At 35.5% G+C, this 15,871-nt stretch overlaps 1 protein-coding gene across 2 annotated transcripts in view; it reads left to right on the top strand.

Moving 5' to 3' along the window:
- Positions 1-15,871, top strand: part of LOC136026451 (integrator complex subunit 2-like) — a 77,660-nt gene that overhangs the window by 11,998 nt on the left and 49,791 nt on the right. Inside the window, exons 2-4 of one of the 2 annotated variants that reach the window (XM_065703047.1) lie at positions 1,239-1,448; positions 9,728-9,848; positions 11,726-11,939. In XM_065703047.1, coding sequence (XP_065559119.1) covers positions 1,239-1,448; positions 9,728-9,848; positions 11,726-11,939 — 545 coding nt within the window. Of the gene's footprint in view, positions 1-1,238; positions 1,449-8,849; positions 8,899-9,727; positions 9,849-11,725; positions 11,940-15,871 lie in introns of those variants that run through there. The other variant, XM_065703048.1, reaches the window with a different exon arrangement.

Here is a 15,871-nt window from a genome sequence, read left to right as displayed (position 1 = left end):
TTCTGCACCCCGTATTTCCTATACCTTGCATCGTTTTGGCGTATGTTTACGATAACTGAGACGAAGGAGCTTCGGCGAATCTATTTCTGGTATGCCAAATACCTGCTTGCCCTTCCACCATGGTTAAGCAACTCCTTGGTCATTAAAAGATATGGCATCATAGACCCGAATGCTTCTATCAGAAAAAACATAGAAGCTTATAATAGTAGAATTGGTCGGCACCCATGGAGCGCTATTTTGATACAATGAATGTTTTGCTTTTGCTTTTGTATGTTTTAATTGTTTTTAAGTAATATGTTGTGCTGTTTAGTTTTTAGGTCATTTCCTTTTCCCTCTTTTCTTTTGTTCACATTATACTCCGTTTTTCTCGTGTATTATAACAGGTTATAAATAAATTCGATTCAATTCAACATCACTTAAGAATGGCACTTTTTTCCGGTTTTGACCCACCTCCCTCCCGGAAAAACCTCTGATTCACCCCTTAAGGTTGCCTATGTGTATCTTTGAGGGAGGAGTTTCTAATGCTCTCAAAGCTAAGTAGTAGTCAGGATAATATCTAGTGAATTGACTGTGTTTATTTTCAAACACCACTAACAGAATCAATTGGTAGTACGCCTAAAGCGTTGCTTGCAGGGTTGTGTTACTAATAAAAAATAGCTACAGATATAAGCTAAAAGGAATATGAGCTGTTGGAGGGTGCAACCGTGGACCAAAAAATAATTACATTTCATTAGCTTCTTTTACACGAGGTCAGCTTACAGAAAATCACCTAATTCCGCAATAAATAACCCATGGACGCAATAGTGATTCTGAAACGATCCTCAAGATCTGTGCAACCGTTTTTTCTTGTTTTAGACGTGTTTTTAGATTAATTTACAAGTTAGAAAGACTTTGAGGGTGGGGGTTGAAAGGTTTAACGCCCATCCTGGATTTCCCTTCCTCTGGGAAAATATGAACATCTTCAAATTTGTGGAGTAGGCTCTTATCCTAGTGCACTTACTTTGCAGTGGTGTTAACTCACATTTTTTGGGAGGAGGGGAGGAAGGAAATGTGTTTTTCAAACTTAAGGAGCGAGGAATTATTTTTTTCTTTGAATTATTTTTTTCAATGAAGATTCCTCCCCTCAAAAAATGTCTCAAATTCTATGACTGTAGTCCCTCCTCCCCAATCGGCATCACTTATGCATGAGCGAATAGCAGCTTATAGAGCAAATAGTAATGCCAATTTCTCATTTTAAGGGCATCAGAGAGTGACCTCCGACCATTTTTGCCGTGTCTTGTGCGAATGAGTCTAATAACGCCTCTTGATTCGTCAGATGAGTGTAAACTTACAAGAAAGTCTGTCTCTTTAATACTGTGTGGAATTGAAGTCGTCAAAACAATAGTTGGACTTCTGTCAGTAGATTTTCCTACATTGGAACCAGATTTAAAGAAAGAGCATTCTCTCAGGTAACTTCATTTTTAGTTGTCAATTAATTGGAAGCTAAGTTTTACCTCGAACAAATGTTCTTAGTCAGATACGTTCTTGAGGGTATAGCTCAAATCGTAGGATTAATGAATTTGTTTGGTTCACGTCAAAAAGAGGAGAACATTACAGAACAGAGTGAAAGCAGGGTTTTATTCAGTAACACATCCTCCTATCCCATAATTTTTTTTTGTTTTTTGGCTCTCAAAAAAGAAAAGCGAATTGTTATTTTTGTCTTCTTCTTTCTTTCCTTAGTTTCTATTTAGCTAGTGAATATTGTGCTTTTCTATGTGAAATGGCAAAAAAAATGTGTATGACAGTTGCAAGCAGTTTTTATCTCATATAAGTCGCCTGTTGCAATGCAAAATGTCATTGGGTAGTTTCCCAATTTTATAGGAGAGCGAATAAAATTGAAACTAGTTTCGATAGATGTCAGTATAAAAATACTCTTTAACTCGTATGCGTGTCTCAATAAGACAGCCATCCTCATATACGGGAATGATTTCTGTTCGTTGTAAGTTTTGCTGGCACTCCCCTCTCCTGATTTTACAGGATCACTGGTTCAGTTCGATTGCCCCTGAAGAAAAGCAAAAAAAAAAAAAAAAAAAAACAATAGCTGGGCTAATAATAATAAACACACATCCGTGATCTTTCTTCTGGCAAAATATGCAATATTCCACATTTTCTGTATATAGGAGCTTGAAACCTCTATAGCAGGGTTCTCTGATGTACTGAATCTGATGACGTGATTTTCACTAAGATCGCCTGGCCTTTCGGGGGTGTCCACCCCCTTTTTTGAAAATCAGGAAATTTCCGCAGGCTCGTAACTTTTGATGGGTAATGTTAAACTTAATAAACTTTATATATTTGGAATCAGAATAAAAATTAAGTTTTATTAACAAAATTTTGTTTTTTAGTTTTGGCTGTTATTGAGCCAAGTCGCTCCTTACTTTCAGCTCATTACCACGAACTGTTTGAAAAGCCCTCAGTTCTTCTCTACTGGTTACACTAAAGTTTGTCTAGCGCTTGCCTGCAAATTTTCAATTGACAAAAATATAGTCAGTTAGCAATTGCAAGTGTTTTAAGCTCTAGTTGCCCCTCAAAAACTTTCACCTGAAGCTTTATTGTTCAAAGGAATTGCGAATTTGGTTTTGTCATGTTGTTCTTGTGTTAGAACATTTTTTCTTTGAGCATTAGTATGAAAAAGTTAACTGTATTGTACAGAGTGGGGGGGGGGGCCCTTTTATATACAGGATCATCACTGTTCGTCCTAAGACTTAAGTTACTCTTCACTTTTGCATGGATTTCTTTTGTTTCGTATTTAGTATCTATTCGTTTTTGATATCATATTCAGTATAATTTAAATATAAGGGGATTATATTACTCCATCCTAATTACTCCCTTGCCTTTTCACTAAAGTTAAATTTTGTATAAGAATACTCTGAAAGTGGAAATTGCCCTTGAAAAGCTGACCGCTTAAGATTTTTTTAAGGTGGCCTGCATTTCCAAAATCACTTCTCATGTTGTATTGTTTATACTTTTTAGAGCATGATTCACAAAATACTTTACTAATACAACAAACTTTAAGAAAGAGCCACCTGTACTAACATTAATAAAAAAAAAAAAAAAAAAAAAAAAAAAAAAAAAAAAAAAAAAAAAAAAAAAAAAAAAAAAAAAAAACAAGATTTCGATTACGTTAACTATACAAAAATAAATCCAATTTTTATGGTTAATCTAAACATATGTAAAATTCATTAAAGTTACATTGTCTTAGAAAAAAATAAGACCCTAAGTATGTTTTAGAAATTTTTAACCTATTACAGAGTTTCAAGTTCTTATATGCCAAAATTCAAAATTTTTTCTTTTTTTCTTAGACATTGGATGCGAGAACAGATGCGTGTTTATTTGTTCATTTACTTTTACCTGTTTTTTAGGGGTCGACTATATTAAAGCAGTAGCCCTTAATTATCAGAAAACGGTTCATTAGAACGGAAATTAAAAATTCGAAGCTCCTTTTGCGTGACAAAAAGAATTGTGCCTCAAGAAAGTGCAGAGCTCTGCCATTTTAAGTCGCAAAAGGTGATTTTTGTCCAAACAGGGCCAATATGTTGTGGAGCAAAAATTTGTGGTCGTCAATCAGTTTAGAGTTAGTGAGAAGCTATGTAAATTTCCTTTCGGTGTCATAGGTCATCTTGCAGCATTCATTCCTAAACATACAAAGTGCATGTAAAAGGGCTGTTTTAGGGAACGTAACAGGTGGGAAAATGTTGCTTATGGGAATTTTTTAATCTTATTAAAAAAAGCACACTAGTATGGGGTCAGTAGGTTCTACCGGCCAGTCCCTCCTACTCTTTTCTTCCTTGGTGGCTTACGATCAACAAGAAGGTTTAACGGCGACTCCACTGATGATACCATCTATTATAGCCAAAGTCATAGATGGTGCTATTGTTGTGAATGGTGACATGTTATCTTTTCCAACTACACTTTTTTTAACTTCTAAGTAGCTTTTCCATTAATTTTCCGGAATTACCATTGATTTTATGACTGGTGTAAGAATCAAATGTAAGAGCCATTTTTTTCTATGGTAAAAGTACGATACGTTACTTGTTTCGGCCAACAAGTCATTGATGATACTATGTTCTTAGAAATACATTCTAAGCAATCAATGTATTATTTCTCGGTGCTAACCAACTGGGGTTAAGCGTCAATACATCATGCCGAGTTCATTGCGCAATCGATTTCAAAATTGGAGTTGGATACATGGTAAATGCTATCAGTGATTTGTTTCCGGTCACCTTCTTTGGCATCATTCCGAGAATATGCATTGTCCAGTGATTTGAAATGCTTTATGGAAAAAATATTCTTTGATGGTTGATAAAACGTGTTTCGATCTCAAATTGTTATGTCTGCAACCGGCTAGGTACCCTTTTTGTAATATAATGGTATCGAGCATTTTAGTTTGCCATTAGTGGGATTGCGCATGAACTTCGATCCCAACATACTTCAGGGCCCAATGTCCCCGTCCAAATTTTGGGGGTTTAGATTTTTTGGACTTGCGAGAAACACACAAAGATAGACACAGAGACCGACAAACTCACAGTCAGACACACAGGTATGGAGAGAGAGAGAGAGAGAGAGAGAGAGAGAGAGAGAGAGAGAGAGAGAGAGAGAGAGAGAGAGAGAGAGAGAGAGAGAGAGAGAAGGAGAGATAGAGATAAAAACCAAACATAAACACACAGAGTCAGACACACAAACACACAAAGACGGACATAGAAGTCCCAAAAGATTTCCTCAATTTTCTTAGAGTTATAGATGGCACCACAACTGATTTGTATTGGGTCACATTTTTTAAAACTGATTTTTGAGTTAGGTCAGTTTACAAATCACATATCACATTAGTGTTTTTGTGCGTCTGACTGTGGGTCTGTGTGTGGTTTTTGTCTCTCTCCTTCCGTTCCTGTGTGTTTTTTCTATCTGTGTCTGCCTTTTTGTGTCTGACTCTTTGTCTTTCTTATTTTTTCTCTCTCTCTGTCTCCGTGTTTGTATCTCTGATCGCGTGTTTGTCTGTCTGTGTGTTTGTGTGTCGGACTCTTTGTGTTTGTGCGTGTTTCTTCTCTGTTTCTCTCTCTCTCTCTCTCTCTCTCTCTCTCTCTCTCTTTCTCTCTCTCTCGTTTATTTGTTTAACTGTGTGTTTGTTTTCGTCTTTCTTTCTCTCTGCGCCTGGTTGTCTGAGTGTGCGTTTTTGCGGGTTTTCTTTCTCTCCTCTCTCTCTCTCTCTCTCTCTCTCTCTCTCTCTCTCTCTCTTTCTCTTCTCTCTCTCCGTGCCTGTGTGTCTGACTGTGTGTTTGCTTTGTCTGTGTGTGTCTTTATGTGTCTGACTTTTTGTGTTTGCGTGGATTTTTTGTCTCTCTCTCTCCGTGCCTGTGTGTCTGACTGTGTGTTTTTCTGTTGATATGTGTATGCCTTTGTTTGTTCGTGTTTGTTTTTTGTCTCTCAAATCACTGTGGCATGCATATTTTTGGAATGATGCCAAAAGAAAGGTACCCGGATACAAATCACTGATAGTATTTACCATATATCCAGCTCCAATTGAGAAATCGATTGCACAATTTACTTGGCATGATATGGTGACTTAAAAAACACCAATTAGTTAGCGCCCTGAAATAATACACTGATTGCTTAGAATATATTTCTAAGAACATAATATCATTAATTAGCTGTTGGCTCAGCTGAGTAACGTTTTGTTCTTTTACCATAGGAAATCATGGATCATACGTTCGATTCCTATACTAGACATGAAGTTCATAAAATCGATGGGAAAAGCTGCTTAGAAGCTAAAAAATTTGTGGTTGGGAAAGGTAATAAGTCGCCATCTTTAATCATAGTTAACAATAACGCCATCTACGCTTTGGTTAAGTAGCATTGGTGGAATTACCATTAAATCTTCTTTTTGCTATGAAGCCGTTAAGGAAGAAATAAGTAGGGAGAATTGGCTGGTTGAGCAAATTAACCCCATAATACTCCACCACCCCTAAAACATGGTATGCAACTTTGCAATATTTTATGATAGTTAGTAGTGCTGTTTATTTGTTATATGTAATAGCCCTTTTGTTTTTATGGACTGCGCGTAATCTTTGGGACGAGTGCAGTACTATGTAGTAGTATGACGTCTTGAACTGGGTATTTACATATCTTTTTGGCGGTTTTAAGATGATTGGCTCTCTCCAAATTTTTGATTGATGGCACCTTGGCCATAACAAGACCAAGATTTCTGTCTTTTAGCACCAAACGGCTGAAATATTCATCTCACTGTGATTGTATCTCAAACTTATAGGTTACCACCCACTTATATTCAAGTCTTCCCCAATAGCTAGTCTGAAATACTGTAAAACTATAATCGTTCGTAATGCTGTATTTACGTTCCTTATTGAAAAAATAAACAAAGGGATGTTACATAGGACAAATATACAAAACTACTAGCTATCACACAATATTGCAAAGTGGCATACCAAGCTTTTGGGCGGAGGGAAGGGTAAGTGGTTTTTTTAATAGGATTGGACAATTCCCCATAAGCCTTTATTTCTTCAACTGTATTTACGTTCCCTATATTAGCTCTTTTTATTTGGACTTTGCATGTTCAGGGGTGAATGTGGTAAGAGGACCTCTGAGACTGAAAAGATTTATATAGCTTCTGACTAATTCTGAACTATGCACTTTCTTGAGGCACGATTCCCTTTGGTATGTAAAAGGGCCATTAGGACTTCTAATTACCTCTTGAACTAATTGTTTTCTGATATTTAAGGTTTACTACACTAATACAGCCAACCCCTAAAAACAAGCATAAGTAAATGAAAAACAAACACGCATCTGTTTTCGCATCAGATTTCTAAGAAAAAAAGCAAAATTCTGAGTTTTTGGCACATAAACTTGAAACCTCTGGATAGATTTCTTGAATCTGCTGAATGGGATGATGGTACTATTTTTCTTAGCAGTATAACTCATTTAAGCGGTGTTTTTTCCCTTTTCCTAATATTTAAAAAATATTCTCAGGCTCTTATTTTTTTATAAATAATGTATTTCAAGAATTTTACATGATTCGCCATAACACTCGAATTAATTTTTATATATTTAACGTAATCAAAATCTTGTTTTTTTTATTTTTGGTTAATGTTACTTCAGGTCGCTCTTTCCTTAAAGTTTTTATGGTACTTGATATTAACCAAGTGACATATAGCAATCGCAAATTCTGTCGGTCAGTCTGGCGGTCCCGGTTTTGCTAGTTTAGGCACTTCCAGCCAAGCTAGGACGATAAAATTTGGCAAGCGTATCATGGACCGGACCAAATTAAATTAGAAATAGTCGTTTTCTCGATTTGACCATCTGGGGGTGTGGGGGGCCGGTTAATTCGGAAAAATAGAAAAAAAGAAGTATTTTTAACTTATGAGCGGGGGATGGGATCTTAATAAAATTTGATTTTTGGAATGATATTGTGTCTCAGAGTTCTTATTTTAAATCTCGACCAGATCTGATGACATTAGGGGGAGTTGGAGGGGGGGAAACCTAAAATCTTGGAAAACACTTAGAGTGGAGGGATAGGGATGAAACTTGATGGAAAAATAAGCACAAGTCCCAGATACATGATCGACATAATCGGAACAGATCTGCTCTCTTTGGGGTAGTTGGGGGGGGGGGGTAATTCTGAAAAATTAGAAAAAATGAGGTATTTTTAACTTACGAACGGGTGATCAGATCTCAATGAAATTTGATATTTAGAAGTATATCATGTCTCAGAGCTATTATTTAAAACCCAACCGGATCTTTTGACATTGGGGGGGGAGTTGGGAGGGGGAAACCTAAAACTTGGAAAACACTTAGAGTGGAGGGATCGGGATGAAACTTGGTGGAAAAAATAAGCACAAGTCCTAGATACATGATTGACCTAACCGGAACGGATGCACTCTCTTTGGGGTAGTTGAGGGAGGGGTTAATTTTGAAAAATTAGAAAAAATGAGGTATTTTTAACTTACGAACGGGTTATCGGATCTCAATGAAATTTGATATGAGAAGGATATCATGTCTCAAAGCTCTTATTTTAAATCCTGACCGGATCTGGTGACATTGGGGGAAGTTTGGGGTGGGGGAGCCTAAAATCATGGAAAACGCTTAGATTGGAGGTCTCGGGATGAAATTTGGTGGTAAAAATAAGCAGAATCTTACATACGTGATTTACATAATTGGAACGGATCCGCTCTATTGGGGGGGGGGTAATTCTGAAAAATAAGAAAAAATGACATATTTTTAACTTACGAAGGAGTGATCGGATCTTCATGAAACTTCATATTTAGAAGGACCTCGTAACTCAGATATCTTATTTTAAATCTCAATTGGATCAAACGTAATTGGGGGGGGGCAGTTGGGGGGACCGGAAATCTTAGAAAATACTTAAAGCGGTGAGATCCGGTTGAAACTGGATGGGAAGAATAGAAACCTATCTAAGATATGTGACTGATATACCTGGACCGGATCTGCTCCCTTTGGTGGAATTTGGGGGGGGGGGATAATTTTGAAAATTGAGGTATTTGTAACTTACGAAAGGGTGACCAGATCTTAATGAAATTTGATATTTAGAAAGATCTTGTGCTTTAAAGTTCTAATTTTAAATTCCGACCATGTTCTGTGACATTGGAGGGAGTTGGAGGGGGAAACCAGAATTCTTGGAATACGTGAAAATTGGGGTATTTTTATCTTAAGAATAGATGATCAGATCTTAATGAAATTTGATTTTTAGAAGGAATTCATGTCTCAGAGCTCTTATTTCAAGTCCCGACCAGATGTTTCGACATTGGGGGGAGTTGGAGGGGGAAATCTTGGAAAAACACTTGGAGTGGAGGAATCGGGATGAAGCTTGGTGGATAGAATGAACAAATATTCTTGGTAAGTGATTGACAGAATCGTACTGGATTCGCTCTCTTTTGGGGAGTTGGGGGGAGGGGTTCAGTGATTTGGCGAGTTTTGTGCTTCTGGACTTGCTAGGACGATTAAAATTGGTAGGTGTGTCAGGGAGCTGCACAATTTGACTTGATAAAGCTGTTTTCCCAGATCCGACCATCTGGGGGGCTAAAGGGAGAGGAAAAATTAGAAAAAACTAGGTATTTATAACTTACGAGTGGGCGATCGGATCTTAATGAATTTTGATGTGTAGAAGGACATCGTGACTCAGAGCTCTTATTTTAAATCCTGACCGGCATTAAGCCTCTTATTTTCCTTTTTAAATCAATCAATTTATTAATAGAATTTTGTTAGAGCTCATACCATATGATCTCTTGGCTCTTCTCGCCTCGTCACAAGTGCCGTATGAGCTCTTAGCGCTTGTTTATATTAGTAAAACATTTGATAAAGATATATATCAAATAAGTAATAAAATGGCATTTTAGTAAATAAAAAAATAAAATAGAAAAACAAATTGAATAGAATTGGGGGGGGGTCCTACATCTCTAAACAATGAAGTGAAAACAACATACGTTTTCACACGACTTAAACTCACCCCGATCCCTTATTTATCAGAAAATAAAATGTTAAAAAGGCAAGATAAATTAATGAGGAAACAAGTTAAATTTGATCATTAGTAGTGTATCCAAACATTAGATTGAAATTTAATCTAGGCAAAATTGACAAGTCAAATTTCAACCGATTTCTAAACTCTTAGTAAATCAAAGTTCTTAGCTTATTTTGTCTCTTAAATCTATTGCTTCTTATATTTTAGGTTAAAACAGGGTGTTCAGATTGAAGAAACTGTTCAAAATTCTGTTCTTGAATTTGAAAGAAGTGAAGCTAAAAGAAAATTCAGGCTGGTTTTATCGGAGATTTTTTCAGTTGTGGCTAAGGTAAGCTGTTTCTTTCGTACCCAAGGTTGGATCAAACATAACCTTTTAGTGGGTTAGAGTGAAGTTGGATGCCCCTAGATAAAATATTAACGAAGGCAACCCTTAAGACCCATTGAATTTAGGTTAAAACTGTGACGAAGGTCCTTTCTTGTCCTTGTTTTTAAGGGCAGGAATTTTCTATTCCAAAATTTCAGGTTCTTTCTGTGTATAAAATGTTAATGGATTTGTTTTTTTTTACTATTTTACCTCTTAAGTTAGGAATGTTGATATTGTAATATTTTATTTTCGATATGAAGTGCAACACGTTTTTACTGCTTCATAAAACGCTACTCTTATATCTTAAAATGATTTTTTGGCATAAAAGAATTTATTAAAAAATGTTGAAACTAAAATTTATTCTCTGTCCTCATTTTCTGTCACTAAGGTCATGTGATCTCTTTCCCTGGCACCCAAGTTCCATGCCGATGCTTAACTAGGATCTCAGATATCTGGATGTAATTTTTTGTATTTTTTTCAAGTGATCCACCCTAAAGTTTATTCTCTGCCCCCCTTTTTCTGTCACTAAGGTCAAGTGATCTCTTTTCCTGGCACCCAAGTTGCATGCCAAGGCTTGATTGGAATCTCAGATCTCTGGATGTTGCTCTTTGTATTTTTTTCTAGTGATTCACCCTAACGTTTATTCTCTGCTCCCATTTTGTGTCACTAAGGTCACGTAACCTCTTTCCCTGTCACCCAATTTGCATGACCTATCCTCCTCCCAGATCCGGCACTGCTCGAAATGATTTTTTTGCATATTACCGGCCTTCTTTAAGAGGATAATTGCATTGTGATTTGACTTGTAATAGACCTAATTTTGGAACTGTTGCTTGATGGCCTCAGATGAATGTGATCAAGCCTCAACATATAATAAGAATGTCACATTGAATTTGACTGTAAGCTCAACCATCCTACTATGGTCGTAGTATGTTGAGTACTTATATTATATTTATGCTCCGCTATGGAAGGACTATATTTTGATTCAAAGTGACTGGTAAAAAACTCTGTATAACAGTACAAGTTCATAAGTCGCTCTTATGGTTGTGAATTGGAATTTTAGGCTGAGTAAAACTTTGCACATGATTCGTACTTGAGTGCCCAAAAGCTTGATTCTTTGAAAAAAAGCTTGAAGTAGGCCAATCTTTTCTTGAATTTGCTTCTGGATCTCAAAATTCCAGAAGACTTTGTTTACAATCCGGATTTATGCCTGATAAACTTGGTCGAGAACTTTGTAATACTAACTTTATCACTTAGGACGTAAATTTGGCTAAAAAGGCTAATTAGTTCATGTTTGGCTCTCAAAGATAATATATTTGGGCGGTAAGTCAAGGTTCATTTAAATTGGAATTTGTTTTTCTTAACTAAACGGCCGTTCAAATGTCAAAACGCTTATATGCCTTTTCATTATTCTGAGAAAATCTTCTTCAAAGTTACTCAAGATTTGTGGCATTTTTGCCACCCATTGTGCCACATTAGACACACGATTGAATTGAAAAGTTGTTAGAATTGCTTTTAGTTAGTAATCTTTTCAATTATGCAATTGAAATACATGCCAAAGTTTACTGACTAAGTGTCGGTTTTTCAACTTTTGCAAACGGCAGAAAATACTGCAGATAGGTTTCTCTACCAGAAAAATCTTTTCAGGGATTTTTATTGGAACATTCTTGCATTTACCAGTCCATTCGCCTCTTTGAGCTGAGTTCAGTGGTATATCTAACTCGGACAGTGACTTTTCATGTATATACGCGTTTCTACCTTTGGACAGACGTAACCCTTCCCCCCACCACCCTTTATGTAAATGAACTATTGTGTCTTGTGAATAAATCTGCATTCTTTTCCAGAAAGAGACAAGCCGTGACTTTGAAATTAAGAACGTGCAACTTTTTGTTACGGAATCTTTTATGGAAGAAGTATCTGATGTACTCTGCGTGGCAATGGCCGAACTTCCTAACTTACTGCCGCTTACCGATGTTGTTGATGCTCTCATGCAAATTGAAAACGGAGACTGGTTCATTGAAAGGATTGTCGCCAACATGCCAGACATGCTATTAGAAGGTAATTAGGGATACGTTCCTGGTGGAAATTTGAATTCAATACGTATTTGCTTCAAATTTAATGTGAATTAACTGCAAACCTGTAACAGGTTATTAACTAATGCCTTAATACGCATTGTAATGATTATTAAAATAGGAGTAATTTTAGTGAGTAGACTATGCAAAATATGAGTGTTAATATCCATTACTTCTCATAAATTTGGCCATTTGCCTCTATTATCATCATTTTGATGGTTATTATGAGGTTAATGCGCTGAAGATGCTAGTCAACCGTATTCACATAAATTTAGTACAAAATTAAATTTGACGTTAATTTTTTATCGTTCCTGCAATTCATTCGCTCTCACCTGGGACGAAAAATTTTATTTTTCATTAAATATTATTAAATCTCTGTTAAAGCTGGAACGTATTGTACGAAACTCAAATAAAATACGAAGGATTTTTGTACTTTTAAAATTAAAAAACAGTTGTTTAATTAGTCTTGATCACAGCAAAGAAGATTCTAATATAGGAGGCACAATCTTTAATCTGATATTTTAAAATCTGGCAAATTTCAAAAACATATTTTGTCAATCAGTAGTCATTATCTTGACAAAATACGGTTTGATTCAAAATTTAGAAATAAAACGGAAGTTGAACTAAATACGAAATTGAAACGAGAAGGGACGGGAAATCGTGGAATTCCGTTTTCAAAATACATTATGGAGATTATGGTTTAAAAAAGGTTATTTTTTTCGTCATAGTTTAAGTTCTGTATTTTGGTTCTCAGGAAATGCCAGATTAAAAATTGGTTATAAAACTCATGATCCCTCGGCAAGTTTAATTATTTATCCATTGGAAAACCTGTCTTAACAGGACAGAAAGGAATAATAAATCAATAGCACCACAAAACAACAACAATTAGAGGCTTTGTTTAGAGGCGGCAGGGGGAGCAGTTGTCCCCCCCCCCATTAATTTATAGAAAAAATTATTAAATAGCCCGTGTTTCTTGACTCTCCGGATGTGGACCCCTCTTGTGTCCTCCGAATAAAAATGCTGTAGCTACGCCCCTGAGCAACATACACGGCACGTCAAGATAGACCATAATAAAAGAAAATTAGAAAAAAAGGATATTCAGCTCACTGTGGAGGGTCTTTTTGGCTTGTGCGCTGCCGTTGTGAACCAAATAGCACAGATCAGTTTTCACCGTCTGATCTAACTTTTGTGCGAGGAAGTGCAATAGTATTATGGAAACTAGCAAGTATTTAATCGAACCGAAGTTTAGATGAAATAATAATGGTGTAAATTGTTGAAATTCAACGTTTGAGCTGATCAAGAAAATGCTTGTGGGTGTGGCAACAAGAGAAGTCTATGAGGAGGCTGAACTAAATGAGGTGGTCGACTGGATTGACATTCCCAAGAGTGACAAATGGAGCTGGCACGTTATTTTCAGCAGTTGTGCGATTTTAATATTTCAGTGTAAGAAGACAATTTTCGATAGCTGAGATTTATCTTATAAGAAACTGGCTGTTTCTTATAAACAACTAGCAACACCTAGTTGGTGGGGGCGCTTCGCACCCCCCAAGCCCCCCCGCGTGCGTAAGTCGTTACGGGCCATTGTAGTTGTGCCCCTGTGTCCCACCTGTGAATATATATATACATATATATATATATATATACACATATATATATATATATATATATATATATATATACACACACATATATATATATATATATATATATATATATATATATATATATATATATATATATATATATGTATATATATATATATATATATATATATATATATATATATATATATATATATATATATATATATATATATGTATATATATATATATATATATATATATATATATATATATATATATATATATATATATATGTTTTTAACTACGTAAAACTTGCGAATATACAACATTCTTCGCTGTCCCATTGTCTGTGCATATAAATAGATTGTCAGGTTTACCGACTCTTGAACATGCAACATATAATTGTCCATGGGAAAACAATCCGTATTCAGATCTATACCTCATGATTCTAATGATTGCCCTTGAGCTTTTTGATGGTGATTGCTAATCGACCATTCCCTGTGTCGCTGTCGTCATTTATATATCCCCCTGTGCCCCCCCGCGTCCCCGTTGTAGTTTTGTCCCTGTGTCCCGGTCGTCATTTATATTTCCTGTGTCCCGGTCGTTATTTGTGTCCCGGTGTCCCAGTCTGTAATTTCTCTTTGAGTGTCCCGGTCGCCATTTATATTCCTTGTGTCCCGGTGTCCCGGTCTGTATATGCATTCGTTTTTTAATTGGTCTTTTTTTCTAGTTCTTAGTTTTTTACTTTTTCTTTTTAGTTTTTTTTTAGTTTTACCTCATGATTCTAATGATTGCCCTTGAGTTTTGTTGATGGTGATTGCTAATCGGACATTCCCTGTGTCCCCGTCGTAGTTGTGTCCCTGTGTCCCGGTCGTCATTTATATTCCCTGTGTCCCGGTCGTCACTTGTGTCCCGGTGTCCCGGTCTGTATATACATTCGTTTTTGAATTGGTATATGATGAAATAAATTTTTTTGTTTTTTCCCTTTTTTTCTTTTTAGTTTTTTTTTGGTTTTTACTTTTTTAGTTTTTTTTATTTTTTTTAGTTCTGACTTTTAGTTTTTTAGTTTTTTCTGTAGTTTTAAACCTTTTTATTTTTTTTATTTTTATTTTTTTTAGTTTTGTTTTTCTCCTTTATTTTACAGTTTTTTTTCTTTTTTTCTTTTTTTTTCTTTTTTAGTTTTTTTAGTTTTTTAGCTTTTTTAGTTTTTTTATTAGTTTTTAGTTTTTTTTTGTTTTAAGTTTTTTTAATGTTTTTTTTTACTTATGTCCTGGTCGTCATTTTTGTCCCGGTGCTTTGTTGATGGTGATTGCTAATAGAACATTCCTTGTGTCCCGGTCGCTTTCTCTTTGAGTGTCCCGGTCGTCATTTATATTTCCTATGTCCCGATGTCCCGGTCGTCATTTGTGTCCCGATGTCCCGGTCTGTAATTTCGTCAGTCGACAAACATGACGTCAGTCGACATACACACAGACAACTTATTTTTATATAAATAGATAAACGATCAATAATGGGGCTTTTTGGTCAAAATAAAATACTGTAAAACACAGAACCAATATTTGGAAAGGGCAACCGCCTCTCTTAATCAGCGAAGAAAAAAGAATTAAGGAAAGTTACGAAAAATGGCAATGAAAAAACCAAAAACAAACGCGGAGATTCAATGTGAAAAAACAAAAAACATACCAATGAAAAACCAAACCAATTAAAACAAAGCCAATTAAAAGATAAAAAAAAGTTCAATGAAAGCCAAAATTAGAAGAATTGAAACCAAATACCTTTCAACCGAAAAAGTGAGATATTCAGCAATATGCACGATTTGCATAAAATCCAAAAACTTTGAACTGCCATTGAGGGATACTAGCTAATGGTTATTATCCTTCCGTTTAACAAATTATATTTTTAAGATTTGCTTTGAATTTTTAGATTAAAAAATACTGTGAAAATGCACAAAATTATGCAAAAATAGAGAAGTTTTCTATTTTTTAAGTAAATGTGTATTATCCTTTAAGATAAAGTCTAAGTAACATCAATATTCTGGCTTCATGACTGGATAGATCATAAAATAATAAATCCAGTGATCTAAGCATATTTCCTTTCGTTTGCGGTTACACCAGTAGCCTTATCTAAAGATCACACGTTTCACAGGGAACATTAAATTTGAAATCATATGACATCATTGTTCATAATAAAGATTGGAACAAGAGCCAATCGGTAGTTATCAAAAACATTTGATATTGACGGCGATATGTTGGGTGGAACACAAAATTTGATGTCAAATGACATGATTGTTCAAATAAATCAATCGGTAGATATCAAAAACATTTGAAATTGATGT

This window comes from Artemia franciscana, chromosome 4 (genome assembly GCF_032884065.1).
Source record: "Artemia franciscana chromosome 4, ASM3288406v1, whole genome shotgun sequence".
Lineage (NCBI taxonomy): Eukaryota > Metazoa > Arthropoda > Branchiopoda > Anostraca > Artemiidae > Artemia > Artemia franciscana.
Note: the sequence above shows the minus strand (reverse complement) of the source record. Positions and strands in the feature narration are given on the sequence as shown.